The following is a 25,236-nucleotide window of genomic DNA, read 5'->3' on the forward strand; positions in this document are numbered from 1 at the left end:
AAAGGACCACTCTGGACCATTAAAGGTATATTATCTCCCCGCCTGGACTTGAAACCTTGAAGGACCTATCTACCTATCTTCCAAGAAGCATTGCTATCCATGTCCATCTCTTGGGTAGGACAACCATGCAAAACACAACTGACCATTAAAGGCATATTATTTCTCTTCTTAGGCTTGGAACCTTGATGGAACCATGTACCTATCTTCCAAGAAGCGTTGCTCTCAATGTCCATTTATTGGATATGACAACTATCTAGGATCAACCATGCAAAACACAATGCACCATTGAAGGCATATTATTTCCCTTCTTGGACCTGCAACCTTGAAGGACATGTCTATCCAACTTCCATGGAGTGTTGCTATCAATGTCCACCTCTCTGATAGGACATCTTATCTAGGATTAGCCATGCAATCTACCCAACTTCCATCAAGTGTTGCTATCAATGTCCATCTCTCTGGCAGAACACCGTAGTTTGGATCAACCATGCAAAATACATTGGACTACTCTATGAGTTGATCCAAAATACAGTGTTCTGCCAGAAAGATAGACATTGATAGCAACACTCCATGGAAGTTGGGTAGAGCACTGGTCCCCAAACTTTAGTCAAAGAGATGGTTTGGATTTCAGCTTCCATGAGGACCTTCTATGAGTTGACGTCCAGAGCAATGGGAAAATCAAAGTATGGAAACATAGAGCATGGAAGCATCTCCCACAGTTCCTAACAGCTGGTAAGCTGGCTGGGATTTCTGGGAGTTGAAGTCCAAAACACCTGGAGGCCCAAAGGTTGGGAACCATTGATCTAAATACTAGGAGCCACTGGAATCTGTACCTTGGATGGTCAACCTCAATGGTTCTTCTCTGGAGAAGCTTTGCTCCATGGCTGTGATGGTGTGCTCCAGCCTACTTCTGATGGACCTATCAACCTATGGAAGATGAATGCTGATAATATGGCTTCTAACTCTCATCCTTCCTTCCATTCTCTCAGCAGTCAAGGAAGGAAGTGGAGAGCTTCTCTGCCATGCCGTTGAGACATCAATTCTGCCCCTTGATTTCCTTCAGGTGGGCAGAGAGGAGTCTGAGGCCTCTTTCACACAGCTGTATAAAATCCACACTGAACTGAATTATATGGCGGTGTGGACTCAGATAACGCAGTTCAAAGCTGATATTGTGGATTATCTGTCTTTATATTCTGGGTTATATAGCTGTGTAGAAGGGCCCTTGGGTACATATACTCACAACAACACACGGAGAACATCTTTCAACAAACACAACTAAAAATTAGGAAGCGAGGAAGGCATGCCATAAAATAAGGGAGTTAGAAGCGAGGAGCAAAGGTGATCTGAACTAGGCCAACTCCCATGTTGTGTTGCACAAAATCACATTCTTTGGAGAACCAAACTAAACCAAGGAAAAATTCACAACCACAATGGGACGCGGAGAAGGCATGCCATAAAAGAAGGGAGTTAGAAACGAGGAGCAAAGGCGATCTGAACTATGGCCAACTCCCATGTTGTGTTGCACAAAATCGCATTCGTTGGAGAACCAAACTAAACCAAGGAAAAATTCACAGCCACAATGGGACGCGAGGAAGGCATGCCACAAAAGGGAGTTAGAAGTGAGGAGCAAAGGCGATCTGAACTATGGCCAACTCTCATGTTGTGTTGCACAAAATCACATTCGTTGGAGAACCAAACTAAACCAAGGAAAAATTCACAGCCACAATGGGACGCGAGGAAGGCATGCCACAAAAGAAGGGAGTTAGAAGCAAGGAGCAAAGGCGATCTGAACTAGGCCAACTCCCATGTTGTGTTGCACAAAATCACATTCTTTGGAGAACCAAACTAAACCAAGGAAAAATTCACAGCCACAATGGGAAGCGGGGAAGGCAGAAGGGAGTTAGCAGACCAGCTTTTGGAGTTCACAATGAGACACAAAGTGGATCCCAATATCCACATGTTGGACAACTCCCATGTTGTGTTGCACAGGATCGGACTCTGAGGAGGCCCGAACCCAACCGAGAGCAAAGAAGATCTATTTCGGGTGCAGTGTATTATTTTTGGTGGAGCATGAAAAATAATAATAATAGAACGCTAGGGACGGGAGGGGGAGAAGCAAAGTCATTACATAACCCTCCCCGCTTCCCTTCTTCCAAGTAATGTTCTCTTTCGACAGCTTGAGCTCAGAGGGGAAAAAATGACAAACCCGCTCCGAAACCCAACAGCCCGGCGTTCCGTTTCGGAAGGCACACGGTGTACTGTACGGCCTATAAAACTCCCAAACAGCCTCCAGACACTCCTGCAATCGTCCTCCATCAAAACACTTTGCCTTGCATACAAAAATAAGATCCGGCGCTGAACGGAATACACAAGCAGCCCATTACAGTAGCGGGGAGGTTGCTACTTAGCAACGAGGGGGCTTTGGAGCCCAGGCGCAGCGGCGGCGCAGCAGCCACGGGATGCAGGAAATCTGAAATCTGTCGAGCCTGTTGGGCAAATGATAAACATTAGCGGCGGGGGGACGGGTGGGGAAAGAGGAGGGGTCCGGGTTGGGTGGGATTTTATTTCATTTATGCTGGGTGGGAGATGCAAAGGCCATGCAAAAAATGGACATGGCAATGGCATGATTTGGGCGTTTGGGGGAGAAGGAGAAGGCTATGTAAAAAGGCTTCGAAATTGGCATCACGAGCTGGGTTTGGAAGAGAGAAGGCAGAGAAGAGGTCCAGAATAAATCACAAAAAACAGCCGAATTCTATTGTCTCTAATTGGTAATGTTGTAGAGCCCAGCGCTCTGGAGAATATGAATCTTCGGGTGCATCTACGCTGTAGAATTAATGCAGTTTGAGACTGCTTTAACTGCCATGGAGTCCTGGGATTGTATTTGGAGGAGGCACCAGCCTTCTTTGGGAGAGAAGGCCAAAGTCCCAACATCATAAAACGACAACTCCCAGGATTCTATACCTTTGAGCCATGGCAGTTAAGGTGGTGTCAAACTGCACTAACTCAATGGTGTAGATGCACCCTTTGACTCAATGCTATGGATTGCTAGCACTCGCTGGAAGAGAAGGCTGAAAACCACATCAAACTACAACTCCTAGGATTCTATAGCCACACGCCATGGCAGTTGATAAACTGCTATAGCTTTGAGACATAGTCAAGGTGTGTCAAACTGAACTTACTCAATGGTGTAGATGCACCCTTTGAATCAATGCTATGGATTGCTAGCACTCGCTGGAAGAGAAGGCTGAAAACCACGTCAAACTGCAACTCCCAGGATTCTATAGCTTTGAGAAATGGCAGTTAAGGCAGTGCCAAACTGCATTAGCTCAATGGTGTAGATGCACCTTTTCACTCCCTTCGGGGAGATGGGGGAAGGGTATAAAAATAAAGTATTATTATTATTTTATTATGACACAGCAAACAAGAAAGATATGCTGGATTTCGTATCACAAAATCACAAGTCGAACACTTCCCAAGTGTCTAGGACTGTGTGATGTATTTTCAGATGATGCGTGCAGATCCCAGTAGGGTGGCCTTTTGCAGTTGGCAGATCGTGATTTTGTCAATGTCTATTGTTTCCAAATGCCAGCTGAGATCTTTTGGTACGGCACCCAATGTGCCCATCACCACCGGGACCACCTGCACTGGTTTCTGCCAGAGTCTTTGAAGTCCAATCTTGAGGTCCTGAGAGCGGCTGAGTTTTTCCTGTTGTTTTTCATCATTGCGACTGTCACCTGGGATGGCGACATCAATGATCCAAACCTTTTTCTTTTCCACAACTGTGATGTCTGGTGTGTTGTGTTCCAGAACTTTGTCAGTCTGGATTCGGAAGTCCCACAGTATCTTTGCGTGCTCATTTTCCAATACTTTTGCAGGTTTGTGATCCCACCAGTTCTTTGCTGCTGGGAGGTGGTACTTGAGGCATAAGTTCCAATGGATCATTTGGGCCACATAGTTGTGCCTCTGTTCGTAGTCTGTCTGTGCGATTTTCTTACAGCAGCTGAGGAGATGATCAATGGTTTCATCGGTTTCCTTGCACAGTCCGCATTTTGGGTCATCATCTGATTTTTCGATCTTGGCCTGAATTGCCTTTGTCCTGATGTCTTGCTCCTGGGCTGCAAGGATCAGGCCTTCTGTCTCCTTCTTCAGGGTCCCATTCGTGAGCCAGAGCCAGGTCTTCTCCTTATCAGCTTTTCCTTCAATTTTGTCAAGGAACTTTCCATGCAATGTTTTGTTGTGCCAGCTGTCAGCTCTAGTTTGTAGTGCGGCTTTCTTGTACTGGTTTTTTGTCTGCTATGCTTTGACGAGTTTTTGATTTTTGACTTCAATCAAAGCAGGTTCTTCACTTTGTTTTACATATTCTGCTTAAGCGGCTGAAGGGGAAAAGGAAGGGGCCTGAGGCTGTTTGGAATGGTGGGAGTTGGAGTCCAAAACACCTGGAGAGCCCAGGTTTGCCCATCCATAGTGTAGACGTACCCAAGGATTGGTGGGAAGAGAAAGGACATGCATCTTTGGGAGCATCCAGAAACATAAAACCAGAATCATCTAGGATATACTTTTCCAAAGGGAGAAGGAAATAAATCCCGTTCCCAAATAAAATACATTTCGTTCTGCAAAGCTTATAGAGATTGGGGAGAGAAGAGAAACATCCTGGAGATGGACCTGATCCAGAACAGGAGCCGAGAGCAAAGCCATGTTACTCCAGTTTAAACTCTCAAGGCCAGGCAGGAAAAACAGAGCGAGGGGGCGGGAGGGTAGAGCCGAAAGAAATGTATTTTTTTCCTCCTCCCGCGGCAAGTGTATAATTTATAAACAGCATTAAACAGTTTGTGTTTTCCTTCCCTTTGCCTCCTCGGCTGTGTTGGAGGCTTGGCCGGCGCTCAAGCCTGCATTAATTTCTGCTCTGGGTACAGTGTGTTCTTGGATGCGCATCTGCCAGTGATCATAAACTCTCTGGAATGCTGGCAGAACATCCAGACCCGCCAGCAAGCCCATGACATCACTCGGGGAATAAAGTCGGGACGGGGGCCAACACAAGAGAGAAGCGGCAAGAGGAGGAGGAGGAGGAGGCTTTCTAAATAGCCAGCGCACGCTTCCTTTTCCTCTTTTAACCCAAAACAGCCGAGGTAACAACACAAAACAAATTGCAAAGTCAGGGAGTGGGCAAAGGGCGAGCAGCCCACCTACAAGGGATCCAAATACAACCTCTGGGTGCATCTACATTGTGGAATGGATGTGCTTTGCAATGCAATGCAATGGGGTCCTCGTAGCTCTAGTTTGACAAGGCCTTCAGCCCTCTCTGCCACAGAAAGGCAAACTACAGCTCTCATTGGGTTGCTGTGAGTTTTCCAGGCTGTATGGCCATGTTCCAGAAGCATTCTCTCCTGACGTTTCACCCACATCTATGGCAGGCATCCTCGGAGGTTGTGAGGTCTTTGGAAACTAGGCAAGTCGCACATGCATACACCTGTTTGTTTATGAACCTGGGCACATGACATATGGGCTATCCTTCTTGAGGGGAAAATAGATTGCTCGTGGAGTCAAAACTGGCCATATGTTTTGGCTGAAAATTCACCTGTGAACTTCTAATGAGAAGATAGGACTCTCTGAACCCAAACTAGAGGACTTTGGGTTTCTGAGTCAATACTGGACCTCTTGAGATTCCAGTTTGCCCCTTTGGGCTTTTCTAGGTGAACATCCCACCTTGGATGGTTAAAATGCCCCTTCTAATGCTCAGTGTGCATCTACACTGCAGAATGAATGCATTTTGATGCCACTTTAATTGCCATGGCTCATGTGCAGAGTGCCTTTTCTCTCCTCACTGCAACATATTTCTAAGTGGGCTTGAAGACTCCAATGTTGTTGGGTTGCTGTGAATTTTCCGGACTGTATTGCCATGTTCCAGAAGCATTCTCTCCTGACGTTTCACCCACATCTATGGCAGGCATCCTCAGAGGTGGTGAGGTCTGTTGGAAACTAGGCGAGTGGGGTTTATATATCTGTGGAATGATGTCCAGGGTGGGAGAGGTAAGTGTGAATGTTGCAATTGGCCATCTTGATTGGCATTGAAAGGCCTTGCAGTTTCAAAGCCTGGCTGCTTCCTGCCTGGGGGCGATCCAACATTCACACTTGCCTCCAACAGACACGGGTTCTTTCATTCTCCCACCCTGCACATCATTCCACAGATATATAAACCCCTACTTGCCTAGTTGCCAACCTCTGAGGATGCCTGGGTGAAACGTCAGGGGAGAATGCTTCTGGAACGGTGGCAATACAGCCCGGAAATCTCACAGCAACCCAACAACATTTGACTTTTCAAGCCCACTTAGAAATATGTTGCAGTGAGGAAAGAAAAGACACTCTGCACATGGGCAGTGGAGATACCTTTGAGCCATGGCAATTAAAGTGGCATCAAAATGCAAAATGTAGATGCAGCCTGGGCATTAGAAGGGGCATTTTAACCATCCAAGGTGGGATGTCCACCTAGATAAGCCCAAAAGGGACAACTGGAATCCCAAGAGGTCCAGAATTGGCCCAGAAGCCCAAAGTCCTCTAGTTTGGGTTCAGAGAGTCTTATCTTCTCATTAGAAGTTCACAGATGAGTTTCCAGCCAAAACATATGGCCGCTTTTGGCTCCACGAGCAATCTATTTTTCCCAAGAAGGATAGACCATATGCCATGTGCCCAGGTTCATAAACAAACAGGTGTACGCATGTGCAACTGGGTGCATGTGCATCGGACGGCTGTAATTATTCCGCGCATACACGAAACCACCGCTACAAACACGCCTACGCAAACTGGAGATGTAAAGACAAGAATGCAAGGAGGTTATTGGAGAGCGGCGGCGTTCCAAGGCATTTCTCCACTCATTCCTTAACCCATTGCCCAAGATAGTTTCCACGCTCCGTGCCATGCCCAAAGAACGCATGATCGCTAGCCTGCCTTCCAAAAACAAAGCCAGAACCATGCTTGAAGCACATGGCTCCAAAGAGCCAAGGAAGAGGGACTCGTTTTTTTCAGTTATTTGCTTTTCTTGGGGGAAAACGAGACACATGCACATTCCTGGGGGGAAAGAGATGTCTTTCTGGACACTTTGCTGCTCTGAAATGCAGCCGTGTGCATTGAAAAGAGAAGCCGGAGAGAGGCAGGTGACATGCGGAGTGGAAGACAGACAGCGGAAATTGGTTCTATGGCGGGGACAAGCATGTCTCTTCATTGGGTCTTCATAGGAAAAGTCATTCAGAAGTGGTTTAATGCTGATGTCTTCCATACAGTGCTAATAAGAGCTACCCAAGTGTCACTCTTACTGTGTTTGAATACTATGAATGTTGCCCAGTACTGTTATTCTATCAAGATGTCTCAGTTGTGTTAGTGGAGAATTCTTATGGCTACCATGGATCACCAAAAAGATAAAGATCTTTGACAAGACATCTTTTTGGTGGTCCATGGTGGCTGTAGGAACTCTCTGTCTTCACCTTTTTGATGGTCCATGGTATCTGTATGGACTTTCTATCGCCATCTTTCTGGTGGTCCATGGTATCTGTATGGACTTTCTATCTCCATCTTTCTGGTGGTCCATGGTAGCTGTAGAGACTTTCCATCTTTTTGGTGGTCCGTGGTATCTGTGGGGACTTTCTATCTCCATCTTTTTGGTGGTCCATGGTAGCTGTAGAGACTTTCCATCTTTTTGGTGGTCTGTGGTATCTGTGGGGACTTTCTATCTCCATCTTTTTGGTGGTCCGTGGTATCTGTAGGGGCTTTCTATCTCCATCTTTCTGGTGGTCCATGGTATCTGTAGGGACTCTCCATCCCCATCTTTTTGGTGGTTCATGGTATCTGTTGGGACTCTCTATCTCCATCATTTTGGTGGTCCATGGTATCTGTAGGGACTTTCTATCTCCATCTTTTTGGTGGTCCATGGTAGTTGTAGAGACTCTCTATTTCCATCTTTTTGGTGGTCCGTGGTATCTGTAGGGACTTTCTATCTCCATCTTTTTAGTAGTCCATGGTATCTGTAGGGACTTTTCATCTCCATCTTTTTGGTGGTCCGTGGTATCTGTTGCGACTCTCCAACTCCATCTTTTTGGTGGTCCATAGTAGCTGTAGAAACTCTCCATTTTTGTCTTTTTGGTGGTCCGTGGGTCCTGAGCCAAGCTTGAACCTCCTCAAGAAGTCTTAGTGAGTCAACAGAGTTTTGGGACATCTTGTAAGATGACTGGACTCTTTGGAAAGCATGATAACACTCAGCAAAATGGAGTCAAAGAAGAAGACCTCTGGACAGATGGAGTGGCTTAACTTAAGTAAGCCACAATTGCTTTGAGTTTGCTAAGCTATGGATCACAGGAAGTCGTAGAGGTCTCTCATTGTCAAGAGAAGACCTGTTGTGGCTTCTGCTCCAGTATATTACTTGAAAGATTGAACTGTGGACATCTTCTGGAGCTTGGTCCCAGACATATTTTATGGAGACAGAACTAACACAGGCCACAGTTTCCCCCATGTCTGCATTACTCTTTGTTCATTTGGAAAATGACATCCTCAGCTGACCAGCTGGAGGAGCTGGAAAGAAGAGAAGATTCAGAACCCAAGAATGAACCAAATATTCTTCCAAAGGGAACACTGAACAGGTTGTTCCTGGGAGGTTCCTTGAGAATCCTGGTGGGAAATTTCACCAATGCCAATACAAAATCTCATGGCCGGTGTGCTTCATCCCATGGAGGTGGCATCTGAAGTATCAGGACAAGAAGGCTTGCGACACGGATCGGAGCGTTCAACTGCACATTACAAAGACAAGCATCGATCCGGCTCTCCTCCCACACGCACACAGCCCCTCCTGACACGCACACGCCCTGCACATACTTCTAATGATAGTACGCTGACCTCAATAGCACATGAGCTGCCCTGATCAATCCTTTCCTTTAATCGGTCTGGGTATACATGGAAAGAGGGCCCGAAATACGCCAAAGCCAGCAGATCTCATCCGGTCTGTGGTGCTGAGCATGGTCAGCCCTGGTTAGTACTCAGATGGGAGACCCCCAAATGAATCCTGGGTGCCGTAGGCTCTATTTCAGAGGAAGGAACTGGCAGAACTATCTCTGGGAATTCCTTGCTGGAGAAAATCCAATTCAATTCATGAGGTCCCCATAGGTCCGCAGGAAACTTGAAGGCTCATACATGAAAATATATCTTAGTCACCAAGTACAGTAGAGTCTCGCTTATCCAACGTAAACGGGCCGGCAGAATGTTGGATAAGCGAATATGTTGGATAATAAGGAGAGATTAAAGAAAAGCCTATTAAACATCAAATTAGGTTATGATTTTACAAATTAAGCACCAAAACATCATGTTAAACAAAAAAATTGACAGAAAAAGTAGCTCAGTATGCAGTAATGCTATGTAGTAATTACTGTATTTACAAATTTAGCACCAAAATATCATAATATATTGAAAACATTGACTACAAAAATGAGTTGGATAATCCAGAACATTGGATAAGCGAGTGTTGGATAAGTGAGACTCTACTAAATCACTTATAAACACTTAATGTGCCAATAAAATTTGGAAAACAAAATGCTTCCCACTAAACCTCAGTGTGAAACAGCTACGAGCAGAAATATTTCAGCATCCAAACACAGAATTGTATTAAAAAAATATGGACCACAGAAGACACAAGAGAGCTGGCTTGTCCATCAAGGAAGTCCAATTTCAATATCCAAATTTCTAGCATAATAATAATACAGTAGAGTCTCACTTATCCAACATAAACGGGCCAGCAGAATGTTGGATAAGCGAATATGTTGGATAATAAGGACGGATAAAGGAAAAGCCTATTAAACATCAAATTAGGTGATGATTTTACAAATTAAGCACCAAAACATCATGTTATACAACAAATTTGACAGAGAAAGTACAGTAGAGTCTCACTTATCCAACATTCTGGATTATTCAACGCATTTTTGTAGTCAATGTTTTCAATATATCATGATATTTTGGTGCTAAATTCGTAAATACAGTAATTACTACATATTACTACATAATTACTACATAGCATTACTGTGTATTGAACTACTTTTTCTGTAAAATTTGTTGTATAACATGATGTTTTGGTGCTTAATTTGTAAAATCATAACCTAATTTAATGTTTAATAGGCTTTTCCATAATCTCTCCATATTATCCAACATATTCGCTTAGCCAACATTCTGCCGGCCCGTTTAGCTTGGATAAGTGAGACTCTACTGTAGTTCAATATGCAGTAATGCTATGTAGCAATTGCTGTATTTACGAATTTAGCACCAAAATATCACGATGCATTGAAAACCTCGACTACAAGAATGCATTGGATAATCCAGAACGTTGGATAAGCAAGTGTTGGATAAATGAGACTCTACTGTAATAATTATATTTTTATATCCCGTCTCCATCTCCCCGGGGGGATTCGGGGCGGCTTACAAATACAAAACGAACATACAATAAAATCAAGTAATGAAAAACGCGCAAATGTAAATTTAAAAAAACCCATAAAATCATTATCATTAATAAAACACAGGTTAAAATACAACAATGAAATCATAAAATGAACTGGACAAAAGAATGCAGAGAATGAGAAAATGGAAAGCAATTCCCACTCTTGATATTTTAACTCCAATATGCCGATGACAATGTAGTCTGTTCGCAATCAGAAGAAGGCCTACAAGCCACGCTAAACACCTTTGCAGAAGCAAACGAGAAGTTTGGCCTCTCATTGAACATCGAGGAAACCAAAATGCTCTTCCAGGAGTCACTAACCAATCCCTTTGCAATGCCAGCTTAATTTTCCATGTTTGCATTCCCTTGGTCCCTTTACCTGCCCCAGTCTCTTTTGATGCCTAAACTCTGTCTCCAAATTCTCAACTGAATTGGTAAAGGATGCAACGCTAGGCCGGGCTATGGCGCAGGCTGGTTAGCAGCCAGCTGCAACAAATCACTCTGACCAAGAGGTCATGAGTTCGAGGCCAGTCCATGCCTGCGTTTATCTCTGTTCTATGTTATATGGCATTGAATGTTTGCCTTATATGTGTGCAATGTGATCCGCCTTGAGTCCCCTTCGGGGTGAGAAAGAAGGGTGGAATATAAATACTGTAAATCAGGGGTCCCCAAAATAAGGCCCGGGGGCCGGATGCGGCCCATCGAAGCTATTTATCCGGCCCCCATGGCACAAGGGCAGAAGGGGGTTGGACTAAATGACCCAAGGGGTCTCTTCTTCTCTTACAACCCTTATTATTATTGCTATTATTATTATATTGTATGACTCAGCAAACAAAATAGATATGCTGGATTTCGTATCACAAAAATCACATTATTATTATTATTATTAACACTGAGGCTAGGTTGCCATCTGTCAGGGGTGCTTTGTTTGTGCTTTTGGTGCACAAAGGCAGAAGGGGATTGGACTAAATGGTCCAAGGGGTCTCTTCCAACCCTCTTTAATAATAATAATAATAATAATAATAATAATAATAATAATAATAATAATAAACATTGAGGCTGGATGGCCATCTGTCAGGGGTGCTTTGCTTGTGCTTTCGGTGCACAAAGGCAGAAGGGGATTGGACTAAATGGCCCAAGGAGTCTCTTCCAACCCTTATTATTATTATTATTATTATTATTATTATTATTATTATTATTATTATTATTATTGCTCGGTGTCCAACTACAGTCTGGCCCTCCAACGGTCCGAAGGATCGTGAACTGGCCCCCTGTTTAAAAAGTTTGGGGACCCCTGCTGTGAATAAATAAAATAAATACAATTTGGACATAGGAGCAGGAGACTTTCTGTTTGGAAAGCAATGCCCTTACTTCGCACATAGACTCCAATATATGCTCAGCCGTAGATGTTTGTGGGATTAAAAGCCCACGGGGAAGAAAGGGAAATATAATAACATCCAAAGGTCTACTACAGAGGAGGTGGCAGGAGGAGAGGGTTGTTTTCCTAAAGGAGACCGAAGCGGCTGTTTTTGAGCATCGGAGCCGCTCCTCTCTCCCAGGCAGGCAGGCAGGGAGAGGGAAGGAAGGAGAAAAAATATATTAATCTTTCATGATGACAAACTTGGCTCGGCGTTGACTGTACATACTGTACCCGCAACGCAGGCAGGCAGCCAGGCGTGCGGATGGCACCGGGCCAAAACTACAACAACAAACAGAGGCAGCGTGCGCCAGCGAACGAAGGAGGGAAGAAGGGAGGGCAAAACACACCGCACGGATGGGATTCAGGCACCCTTTGATCCCCCTGGGCGAGGGATACAGCCATGAACAGGGCCAAGGATGGCTGTTTGGAGAGGCCCACTGGCAAAAACATGGTGAAAATAATACTCTGCACTCTCAAATGCAGGTCCCTTTTCTGCACCTCCACCCCACTCTCTCTGATATGCACATCACATCATGTTTTTCTCCAAAAGTCTCTACTGAACACAGCTGTCTTATGCACGTTGAGCCTCCCTTATCCGGAAATGCTCCCAAACAACTGGAATTCTCCACCTGAGTGGTTAAGAGAGGGATGCTTTGGGTTCCCCTGGCTCAATGTGCACATACTTAGCTTCATGCACAACTATTGCACATGAATATAGATTGCCTATGGGCTCTTGCATGCCATAAGGTGCAAATAGGACATAAATGGATTTCATGTTCAGATTTTAAAGAACATTAGTAGGCAAAGGGATCCTGTTGCAGCTTAGAGACTAACAAAGATAACAAAGTTGGTAGCATCAGCTCATAGGCCAATGATGGGCAAGCTTTTCTGCTTGGTGTGTCAAAATTCACCAAAAAAACCTAGCATGACTTGGGTGGTGTGTCACTTCGAGAGAAAAACCATAATTTCGCAATATGTATAGTTTAAATAACAAAAATATATAATTGTAATATATAACTGCATTTAATAAATCAAAAACTATTTACTACAATTATTTACATGTACAACAATCTATGGTAGTTCTTGCAATTTCCACGCTGATTTCTCTCTATTCTAGTTTCATGTAGTCATGAATAATGAATAATAATATAATAGTAATAATATGATAATATATTACAATAATAATAGAATGATATAATAATTATATATATGTATGTATGTATGTATGTATGTATATATAAATGTAATGGGCATAATTCCCATGGACTAAACAACAAAACCACTGGATCAAATCGCATCCAATTTGGCCACAAAAGACATAGTCATCCAATCAATCTGTATGCGGCAGCGTTTCAGCAAAAATGGCTAGATGTGTTAGTGCTGACATGCATGTCATAGGTTGGCCATCACTGTCATAGGCTATGAGAGTAGCCACAAGATGAATCTAATAATAATAATAACAACAGAAAAAACTCAGCCACTATCAGGACCTCAAGATTGAACTTCAAAGACTCTGGCAGAAACCAGTGCAGGTGGTCCCGGTGGTGATGGGCACATTGGGTGCCGTGCCAAAAGATCTCAGCCGGCATTTGGAAACAATAGACATTGACAAAATTACGATCTGCCAGCTGCAAAAGGCCACCTGACTGGGATCTGCACGCATCATCCAAAAATACATCACACAGTCCTAGACACTTGGGAAGTGTTCGACTTGTGATTTTGTGATGTGAAATCTAGCATATCTATCTTGTTTGCTGTGTCATAATAAAATAATAATAATAATAATAATAATAATAATAATAATAATAATAATAATAATAATAGTGTTGGATAAGTGAGACTCTACGGTACTTTGCTTCATGCACAACTATTGCACATGAATATAGATTGCCTTTGGGCTCTTGCATGCCATAAGGTTCAAATAGGACATAAATGGATTTCATGTTCAGATTTTAAAGAACATTAGTAGGCAAAGGGATCCTGTTGCAGCTTAGAGACTAACAAATATAACAAAGTTGGTAGCATCAGCTCATAGGCTATGAGAACAGCCACAAGATGAATCTAATAACAACAACAACAACAACAACAACAACAACAACAACAACAGGAAAAACTCAGCCGCTATCAGGACCTCAAGATTGAACTTCAAAGACTCTGGCAGAAACCAGTGCAGGTGGTCCCGGTGGTGATCGGCACATTGGGTGCCGTGCCAAAAGATCTCAGCCGGCATTTGGAAACAATAGACATTGACAAAATTACGATATGCCAATTGCAAAAGGTCACCCTACTGGGATCTGCACGCATCATCCGAAAATACATCACACAGTCCTAGACACTCGGGAAGTGTTCCACTTGTGGTTTTGTGATACGAAATCCAGCATATCTATCTTGTTTGCTGTGTCATAATAAAATAATAATAATAATACATTTTATTTGTATATCACTCTATCTCCCCGAAGGGACTCAGTGCAGTTTCCAGTGTAGAGAAAACATTCAATTACCAATGCGGTTTGACCCCCCCTTAACAGCCATGGCTTAATGCTATGGGATCATGGGATGTGTAGTGTGGCACCAGCGCTCTTTAGCAGAGAGATACATCTACAACATGCATCTCAGATTACATAGTCTACAAAATGTGGTCGAGGAAGTAGAATTAGGGTTCATCTGTAGCATTAATGCACATTGAACTGCTTTAACTACTATGGCTCAATGCTATGGAGTCATTGGAGGTGTAGTTTTACAAGGGTTTTACCTTTCCCTGCTCAAAGGTGCTTCCACCTCACCAGGTTACAATTCCCAGGATGCCATAGCATTGAGTTGTGGCAGTCAAAGTGTTGCCAAACTGCATTCATTCCACTGTGTAGATGCACTTTGAATCTATGAAAACTTATGCTTTGGTTTCTAGGGAAACCCCAGACTAGATTTGTATATATTTATCTCTTTTTGGCACTCCATAATACAGTAGAGTCTCGCTTATCCAACGTAAACGGGCCGGCAGAATGTTGGATATGCGAATATGTTGGATAATAAGGAGAGATTAAGGAAAAGCCTATTAAACATCAAATTAGGTTATGATTTTACAAATGAAGCACCAAAACATCAGGTTATACAACAAATTTGACAGAAAAAGTAGTTCAATACTCAGTAATGCTATGTAGTAATTACTGTATTTACGAATTTAGCACCAAAATATCATGATATATTGAAAACATTGACTACAAAAATGAGTTGGATCATCCAGAACGTTGGATAAGCGAGTGTTGGATAAGTGAGACTCTACTGTATCTGCATCACTCTCCTCTAGCACACATTTCACATCTACACTGCCATATAATGCTGTTCAAACTGTACTATACTTACTTATACTATACTTATAATGCAGATAGAAGTGCATTGAAATCTATCTATCTATCTATCTACCTATATATATAAATGGGTAATGGCATCACGGCGATCAACAAAACAACAAAACTACAGACCCCCCAACCTCGAAATGTGACAACACAATCCATCATCCATGCCTCTAGGTTGATACAACAAAAAGAAAAGAAAAATAAAGACCTAATTAGAGGGAAAGGAATAATTGTTTTTATCCAATTGCTGCCAGTTAGAGGACTAATCTCTGCCCACTTGGTCTCCTAGCAACCAACTCAGCCCAGGGGACAGGCAGACTTAGGCCACACTTAGGCTTCTTCCACAGATTATCTAATTTGCACTGGATTATATGGCAGTGTAGACTCAAGGCCCTTCCACACAGCTATATAACCCATTTATAATGGACTTAATGTCAGGGAAAAACCTTTACCCTTTACCTTAACTACCACCAATTCCTCAATAGTTTATTTCCCATACCACCATACTTGGCCACAGCAACGCGTGGCCGGGCACAGCTAGTAGATTATATGAGTCTACTTTGCCATATAATTCAGTTCAATACAGACCATTTTGCAACTGCGTTATATGGCGGTGTATATGAGACCGGAGTCTTTTCCTATCTGCTTTCCTTATTGTCCACACCTTAATTTGGACATACTTGTAATCACTTTCTACCAGATCTATTGATCTACGGCAGGTAAGAAATACTAAAGTAATACACAAACCGGAGTCCCATGCGGGAGGAAGCTTGGCACAAAATAAGCTTGCGGTGTGTCTCATTCTCTCCCTAGCTTAGCATTCCAGCCTATCGACAGACATTTAATTAAAATGGGTCTGCATAATTTGAACCCAATAGTGGGATTCATTAAAGGTAGCAAATGCCTAATTCGGCAGGAGTTTTACTAATGAAACTTCAGTTGATGCTCAAACATGGCAAATCAGGTATTTACATATGGAAAAGCTAAAGAAGGTGGTGTAGGGAGAATGAAGAAATGCCCGTCAATTTCTAAAGAGGTAGATAGGGTCAAAACAGAAACGAGGTGCATGGAATTCAAAATCTGGGACAGGAGACAAGGACAACCTTTGCTTGAAAAGCTTCCAGACATACCAGAAATGGGCAACCTAACAGGTTTATGAGCTGGAAAACGGGTTATAATTTGAGAATATTGTGTCTAGTTCTGGATGTCATGAAGGATATTGTCTAGTTGAAAGTTCTCCAGATGATGGAGACCAAGATGTCCAAAGGTCTGGAAATCAAGCTCTATGATGGAGACCAAGATGTCCAAAGGTCTGGAAATCAAGCTCTATGATGGAGACCAAGATGTCCAAAGGTCTGGAAATCAAGCTCTATGATGGAGACCAAGATGTCCAAAGGTCTGGAAATCAAGCTCTATGATGGAGACCAAGATGTCCAAAGGTCTGGAAATCAAGCTCTATGATGGAGACCAAGATGTCCAAAGGTCTGGAAATCAAGCTCTATGATGGAGACCAAGATGTCCAAAGGTCTGGAAATTAAGCTCTATGATGGAGACCAAGATGTCCAAAGGTCTGGAAATCAAGCTCTATGATGGAGACCAAGATGTCCAAAGGTCTGGAAATCAAGCTCTATGATGGAGACCAAGATGTCCAAAGGTCTGGAAATCAAGCTCTATGATGGAGACCAAGATGTCCAAAGGTCTGGAAATCAAGCTCTATGATGGAGACTAAGATGTCCAAAGGTCTGGAAATCAAGCTCTATGATGGAGACCAAGATGTCCAAAGGTCTGGAAATCAAGCTCTATGATGGAGATTAAGATGTCCAAAGGTCTGGAAATCAAGCTCTATGATGGAGACCAAGATGTCCAAAGGTCTGGAAATCAAGCTCTATGATGGAGACCAAGATGCCCAAAGGTCTGGAAATCAAGCTCTATGATGGAGACCAAGATGTCCAAAGGTCTGGAAATCAAGCTCTATGATGGAGACCAAGATGTCCAAAGGTCTGGAAATCAAGTTCTATGATGGAGACCAAGATGTCCAAAGGTCTGAAAATCAAGCTCTATGATGGAGACCAAGATGTCCAAAGGTCTGGAAATCAAGCTCTATGATGGAGACTAAGATGTCCAAAGGTCTGGAAATCAAGCTCTATGATGGAGACCAAGATGTCCAAAGGTCTGGAAATCAAGCTCTATGATGGAGACCAAGATGTCCAAAGGTCTGGAAATCAAGCTCTATGATGGAGACCAAGATGTCCAAAGGTCTGGAAATCAAGCTCTATGATGGAGACCAAGATGTCCAAAGGTCTGGAAATCAAGTTCTATGATGGAGACCAAGATGTCCAAAGGTCTGAAAATCAAGCTCTATGATGGAGACCAAGATGTCCAAAGGTCTGGAAATCAAGCTCTATGATGGAGACCAAGATGTCCAAAGGTCTGGAAATCAAGCTCTATGATGGAGACCAAGATGTCCAAAGGTCTGGAAATCAAGCTCTATGATGGAGACCAAGATGTCCAAAGGTCTGGAAATCAAGCTCTATGAGGGATAGATTTGGGAGCTGGAGATGTTTAACTTCAAGAACAAGCTAGATGTTTATTCTGGAGAACAAAACAAGGAATAATAATTTGTTGACCATCTGAAAAGAAGATGTAGAAGATGGAGTCATGTAGGAGATGGAGTTAGCTTGCTTTCTGCAGCTTCAGAAACTACAACATGAACAAATGGATTCAAGTTACAAGAAAGGAGCCCTACCAGAAAGAGCAGCTTGACAGTGAAATGGACTGCCTTGGATCATGGTGGACTTCCTATTTTTTGAAGTTTAGATGGGTTTCTTTCAGAAGTGTTTTGATTATGAGTATATTTATGGTAGACCATTGAACTTGATGGACATTACAATCGTTTCCATCTCCATGACTCTTCTTCTGGCTGGCACAATGCCCAGCTTATCTGAATATGGGTTCACTGAGATATGGCTTATGGAGTTTACTGGACCATACATCAGTTGTGACAAATCAATAGGGTTCCAGACAATATAAATAAAGTAGTGGAAACGTCACAAGCGAGGCCCCAATTTGGCCTTCCAACACAATAAGATGCGAGATTGAATGGTCATTTCCACAAATGTCTTAAGACAGAGAGGCCTAGTGCCTCCTCAAACTTACCTGAATGAGCCAATAAGTGCATCCGGAGGCGTAAGCTGTCCAGGAACCGCTTCCCGCATAATTCGCACCCGTACGTCTTCATTCCACTGTGCAGTTTCCTGAAGAAAAAGAAAACAATGAAAATTAGGAAGGAAAAAAACTAGCCCCAGTTTGCGTTGTTTGGAGAGAATATTTCAATAATACAGTAGAGCCTCACTTATCCAACATAAAAGGGCCGGCAGAATGTTGGATAAGCGAATATGTTAGATAATAAGGAGAGATTAAGAAAAAGCCTATTAAACATCAAAATAGGTTATGATTTTACAAATTAAGCACCAAAACATCATGTTATACAACAAATTTGACAGAAAAAGTAGTTCAATACACAGTAATGTTATGTTGTAATTACTGTATTTACAAATTTAGCACCAAAATATCATGATATATTGAAAACATTGACTACAAAAATGTGTTGGATAATCCAGAACGTTGGATAAGCGAGTGTTGGATAAGTGAGACTCTACTGTATCAGCATCCAGGCACTGGAGTTACCATTCAGAAGTGTCTCATGCATGTAACACACATGTAAATCCCACTGAATCAAAACACTCTATGCAAGCTCAGTGTAGAATCTCACGAACTGTGTTTTCCCGAGACTACTGAGAAAGCCTTGACTAGTAAAAAGAAAAGAAATCCCCCATCTCTTGCGATATATACCTCTCTCTGTGTGTGACTATCTCTCTCTATAGATATGAGCTCGGGATGGGCAGTGGTATGAACCAAACGATAGAAAACCCGAAGACAGAAAAAGGTCCATAATCAACACCTCGGGAGATTTATTTCCTTTCGTCCATCTCTGCCGCTAACCCGGGGCTGTGAATCCAGACACTTCTCAAGCCAAGTGATGAAAGTCTGGGTCTGTTGGGTTGGGAGGAGACAGCTGTCTCTTTCAGAAAGCAGCTCATTCCCGGAGAGTGAATTGGGGAGGTCCAGAGCCATTTGTCAGGTTCAAATGATATTGAGCAGACTCTCAAGATGGGCAGAGAGGGACGGAGGGAAGAGAAATATACCCAACCCTATCATCCCTATTCCCTGCCAATAAAGGAAGGCCAGAGCTACACAAAACAGCAGCTACATTATCACCCTGGATAGATCTCGGAGGGTTCGGAGGATCACAAGACCTGCCAACCATAGGCAAACAAGGTGGGGTTTTGGAAAGGTAACTTCTCCAAGCTCTGTTAAGAACAGTTCCTCTGCTCCATGCAACCCAGAGCTTAGAAAATATCATTTTTCACATTTAATAATCAACCATTTTGTTCTGTCTTTCTTAGGCCACATTATGGAAGTTTTCAATCATTTCAGCGAAATATTTTACATTTTGAGACTTTTTGTGCAAAATATTCATTCACCAAAAAAACAAAATTGCACGAAACACATATTTTAATAATATAGTAGAGTCTCACTTATCCAACATAAACGGGCCAGCAGAACGTTGGATAAGCGAATATGTTGGATAATAAGGAGAGATTAAGAAAATGCCTATTAAACATCAAATTAGGTTATGATTTTACAAATTTAAGCACCAAAACATCATGTTATACAACACATTTGACAGAAAAAGTAGTTCATTCCACATTAATGCTATGTAGTAATTACTGTATTTACGAATTTAGCACCAAAATATCACAATGCATTGAAAACATTGACTACAAAAATGCGTTGGATAATCCAGAATGTTGGATAAGCGAGTGTTGGATAAGTGAGACTCTACTGTAATAATAATAAACTTTATTTTTATATCCTGCCCCATCTCCCCGAAGGGACTCGGGGCGGCTCACAACAGGGACAAGCCCGAACAACAACAACATATTTAACATAAACTTAAAATATTCCAACAATACACAAAATAAAATACTGGACAAATACATTAAAATCCAAGCCCAAAATATTTTGCCCAAAATGTACTCTTTTATGGGGGAAATGTTGTTTTCCAACCTCATGCTGCTTCTACGCCAGAAAAAAAAAAAAGAATCACTGTGAAAAATTTCATCGTGATTCACTGTTTTCTGAACAAAGTATCTCAGACAAGAAAAAAAAAACTTGAGTGTCCTTTCCATTGCAATTATTGCTCATTATGAACATTTTACATTTGTCTGTTGAAGCCCTTTTTGCTAGTAAATATTCCAGACTATAAAAATGCACCGTATATGTGTCTATGTAAATTTGCATTATTGTTGGCTTTCTTCTCTATCGTTTTAAGAGGCCACTGCAAAATGTCAGAAACCATTAAGCACTTTTGGCTCAAATACAATTAAATCCTCCAAAGTCCTTCAATTAATTCCTACTTTCTTCTGGCCATAGTTCAGCAAGCCTTGGTTACTAAAAGAGCCATCGGAATGCATTGGTAAATGATGCAAGAGAAGACGAAATTGAGTCATTAATTGGGAGGTATTCTTGGACATTTGTCAGATTTATTTATCAAAGGATGTGGGATTAAATCCTAAATCTCTTTTCTCTGGGAAACTACAGTTCGAATGAGCACACTAGAGCTCCCTAACATCCTTAGTATTTACATTAGCTTAGACATCTTAGGCTTTCTTCAGTTAAAGGGGTATCAAAATGCAATATATATTCGACTAGCTTGGGGACCCGGCAGTGCCCGGGTTATTAGTAGAGGGCATTAAGTTGTTTTGGGATGTGAGGAAATATCACTTAAGTTTGGTCCAGATCCGCCGTTGGCTGGGTCCAGTGCTGTCTGGATAAGTGTGAACTACAACTTCCAGATTCCCAGGACAATCACCCCCAAAGCAGGCCTGTATGTTGGGTCTGTGTGCCAAATGTGGTTCACATCTGATGTCAGCGGGGGTCAGTACATGCTGGATACAGGTGACCTATAACTCACAAAACCAAGGTCTATTCCCCTAAACCCCTGCAATATGTTTAGTTGGTCATGGGGCTTCTCTGTGGCAAGTATGATCCAGATCCGTCGTCGGCTGGGTTCAGTGCTGTCTGTATAAGGGTGAACTACAACTCCCAGAGCAAGAAGTGAGTGAAGCTACTTGGTCCATCCTCCCCCAATCTGCCTCACGACAGAAAGGGGTTCATGGGGGTTCTTTGTGCCAAGTTAGCTCCAGTTCCATCACTGGTGGGCATTGTAGTGGCCTGTGGGAGCCATTGCGATTGAAAGTACTACAAATCCCATCACCCATGGTCCATTGTCCCGCAAACGGGACCAGGGCGTAAAGTGCGTCATGGGGATCAAGTGTGCCAGGTTTGGTCCAGATCAGTCATTCCTGGTGGTCTCAGTGGCCTGTGAAAGTGTCAGCCAATCAGAAAGCTGCCACATACCCTGTTTCCCCGAAAATAAGACATCCCCAAAAAATAAGACCTAGCAGAGGTTTTGCTGAATTGCTAAATATAAGGCCTCCCCCGAAAGTAAGACCTAGCAAAGTTTTTGTTTGGAAGCATGCCCAGCGCCCGCCAAACAAAACACCAGAACTTGCAGGATCAGTAAATGTACATACCAGTTGTACATGGAAATAATGGTAATAATATATTAAAATGTTATATTATTTATATTTATACAGTAGTAACAAGAAATTCTTGACAGGAGTCATAGTTTGTCTGGTTTGGTTATGTTGGTTTGTGATGACAACTACTGTACAGTATATAGTAAATGTTCATTTTTTTGTTCAACAATAAATGTGAATTCTTCTTCATGGAAAAATAAGACATCCCCTGAAAATAAGACCTAGCACATCTTTGGGAGCAAAAAATAATATAAGAGACTGTCTTATTTTCGGGGAAACACAGTACTACGCTGCATACCCACATACATACATACAAACTTTCACTTTATATATATACTAGCTGTGCCCGGCCACGCGTTGCTGTGGCATTGTCTGGTGGTGTTGGTGAGAAATTGTTGAGGTAGTGGTGGTATTGAATGTCTGTTGTATGGTTGTCTTTATGTTTAGTATGCACACTGAAGTGGATTATATGGCAGTGTGGAGTCAAGATAATCCAGTTCAAAGCAGATAATATAAGATTCTAAATGGGTTATATAGCTGTTTGGAAAGGCCTTGAGTCTACACTGCCATATAATCCAGTTAAAATCTGATAATCTGTGGAAGAGGCCTAAGTGAGGCCTAACTGTGCCTGTCCCCTGGGCTGAGGAGGTTGCTAGGAGACCAAGTGGGTGGAGCTTAGCCTTCAAACTGGCAGCAATTGGATAAAGACTATTATTCCTCTCCCTGTAATTAGGACTTTATTTTTCTTTTCTTTTTGTTGTATCAACCTAGAGCTGTGAATGATGGGTTGTGTTGTCAAATTTCGAGGTTGGGGGGCCTGTAGTTTTGTTGTTTTGTCCGCTGCCCTGATGCCATCACTCTTTTATATATATACTAGCTGTGCCCGGCCACGCGTTGCTGTGGCAAAGTGGTGGTGGTATTGGTTAAAAATTGTTGTGTAATTTTTATTTGTATTTTTTTATTAATTTTATTGTAAGTTCTCTTTTTATTTATTATATTTTATCATTTTCTTGTATTATTTTTAGTTATTTTCTGTTATTATAGTATTTTATTGTATTAATTTTTTAGTGTTTTAAATTATTTTTAGTGTTTTTATTATTTTTAATGGGTTGCTAGGAGACCAAGTTGGAGGAGCTTAGCCTTCTAACTGGCAGCAATTGGATAAAAGCAATTATTCCTCTCTCTCTAATTAGGACTTTATTTTTCTTTTCTTTTTGTTGTATCAACCTAGAGGCGTGGATGATGGGTTGTGTTGTCAAATTTCGAGGTTGGGGGGCCTGTAGTTTTGTTGTTTTGTGGGTCGCCGTGATGCCATCACTCTTTTATTTATATATATATATATATATATATATATATATATATATATATATATATATAAAAATCTACTGTGCATCTACATTGTCAAACGAAGGTGCATGTACATTGTCAAATTAATGCATTTTGATGCTGTTAGGAATAGTGGGAGTTGAAGTCCAAAACACCCGGAGAAAAGGCCCAAGTTTGCCCATGCCTGTTGTAGATGGACTCTCCATCTCCCTCCATACTCACACATATATTAATACATCCTTCCAGGAAAAGCCCAGCCAAATCACCATTTCCATTCCAATCAGATTGCAAAGCTCTACCCCAAAGAGGGAGGTGAAAAAGATATGGTGCGCATTTGTAACTTTCCCTTATTACCTCCCAGCTCCGAGCAAAACAAACAGAGCGCCAGGAGTGGAAAGTCAAACAGGTTGAAATCCTGAAGTGTCTTGTAATTATGTAGACAGAAGAGCGTGTGCGGCGTGAATGTATAATTTGAGACCAGCGCATTTGGCTAATGGAGAAAAAGCAGTCAAAGAAGAACTCTCCAAGAGAGAGAGAGAGAGAAGGAAAAATTGCAATTGGCTTCCAGGCGAATTCTTTCCTACCTCTGACCAAGGAGATCCGGACATGCAACCCTGACATCCCATGATCCCACATCACTTCACTCCCAACTTTTCACATTCCTTGCTCCTAAGCTTCTCACACCTTCCTTCCACCCATCTCACTCTTCCCCATGGGCACATCTACACAGTAGAATTGATGCACTTTGGCACCACTTTAACTGCCACAGTCCAATACTATGGAATCATGTCATCTGCTGAAGAGTGCTGGTCAAAACCGTAACTCCCAGGACTCCAATGCATTGAGCTACGGCAGCTCAAGTGCTCTCAAACTGCATTGATTGTACACTGCAGATGCACCCAAGGACAGCCTGAAACAATTTCCAACCAGGAACTTTTAAAACAAAATGGGTTGCGCTCACTAAAAATCCACAACTAATTACTACCTAATTTGGACCTGAATATATTTGTTTCCCTGCCCAACACTTTCTTCTTCATCTTCATCTTCATCTTCTTCACTTTCAGATGTATTGATCTGAATACCAGACTAGGACTAGAAAATACTCATAGGTAAAGGTAAAGGTTTCCCCTGATATTAAGTCCAGTCGTGACCGACTCTGGGGGTTGGTGCTCATCTCCATTTCTAAGCCAAAGAGCCGGCATTGTCCGGAGACACCTCCAAGGTCATGTAGCCAGCATGACTGCATGGAGCGCCGTTACCTTCCCGCGGAAGTGTTACCTATTGATCTACTCACATTTGCATGATTTCGAACTGCTAGGTTGGCAGGAGCTGGGGCTAACAGCGGGCGCTCATTCCGCTCCCGGGATTTGAACCTGGGACCTTTTGGTTCGCAAGTTCAGCAGCTCAGCGCTTTAACACACTGTGCCACCAGGAGCCCCTAGAAAATACTTATACACACATATATGTGTGTGTGCTTTTACTTCAACCATATAAGCAAGTGATGTATCCCACATTGAGGCTGTCATACTTTGGACACTTCATGATGCGGAAAATGGGATAATGCTTGGGAAAGTGCAAGACAGTAAGCAAAGTGGAAGCTGGCATTTCTTACAGTCCAAAAATCCATTGATGCATTGAGTTTGCAAGATGGGGAATCTTGGAGGTCTCTCATTCATAGGGCAACCATAAATTGAAGTCAACAAACAATGACAACAACGCCATTAGAGACACGGTGTATACTTTTTTTGGTAAAGCTAGAGATCTTTGAGGTCTCCCATTCATAGGGTCATCATAAGTTAAAGTCAAATTGATGGCAAATAATAGTAACAATGCTATCAGAGATATGGCCTACACACTTTTTTGAAAGGTTAGAAATCTTGGAGGTCTCTCATACATAGCGTCACCATACGTCTAAGTCAACTTGATGGCAAACAACAGCAATGACGCCATCGGCAATAAAGTGTATAGACCAGGCATTGGCAAATCTTGGCCCTCCAAGTGTTTTGAACTTCA

General features: G+C 42.4%; 1 protein-coding gene across 1 annotated transcript in view; it reads right to left on the minus strand.

Moving 5' to 3' along the window:
* Positions 1 to 25,236, minus strand: part of zbtb16 (zinc finger and BTB domain containing 16) — a 211,558-nt gene that overhangs the window by 111,157 nt on the left and 75,165 nt on the right. Inside the window, exon 3 of the mRNA XM_062961416.1 lies at positions 18,389 to 18,486. Within this exon, the coding sequence (XP_062817486.1) occupies positions 18,389 to 18,486 (98 nt within the window). The remainder of the gene's footprint in view (positions 1 to 18,388; positions 18,487 to 25,236) is intronic.

The sequence above is a fragment of the Anolis carolinensis genome, unplaced genomic scaffold, assembly GCF_035594765.1.
Source record: "Anolis carolinensis isolate JA03-04 unplaced genomic scaffold, rAnoCar3.1.pri scaffold_8, whole genome shotgun sequence".
Lineage (NCBI taxonomy): Eukaryota > Metazoa > Chordata > Lepidosauria > Squamata > Dactyloidae > Anolis > Anolis carolinensis.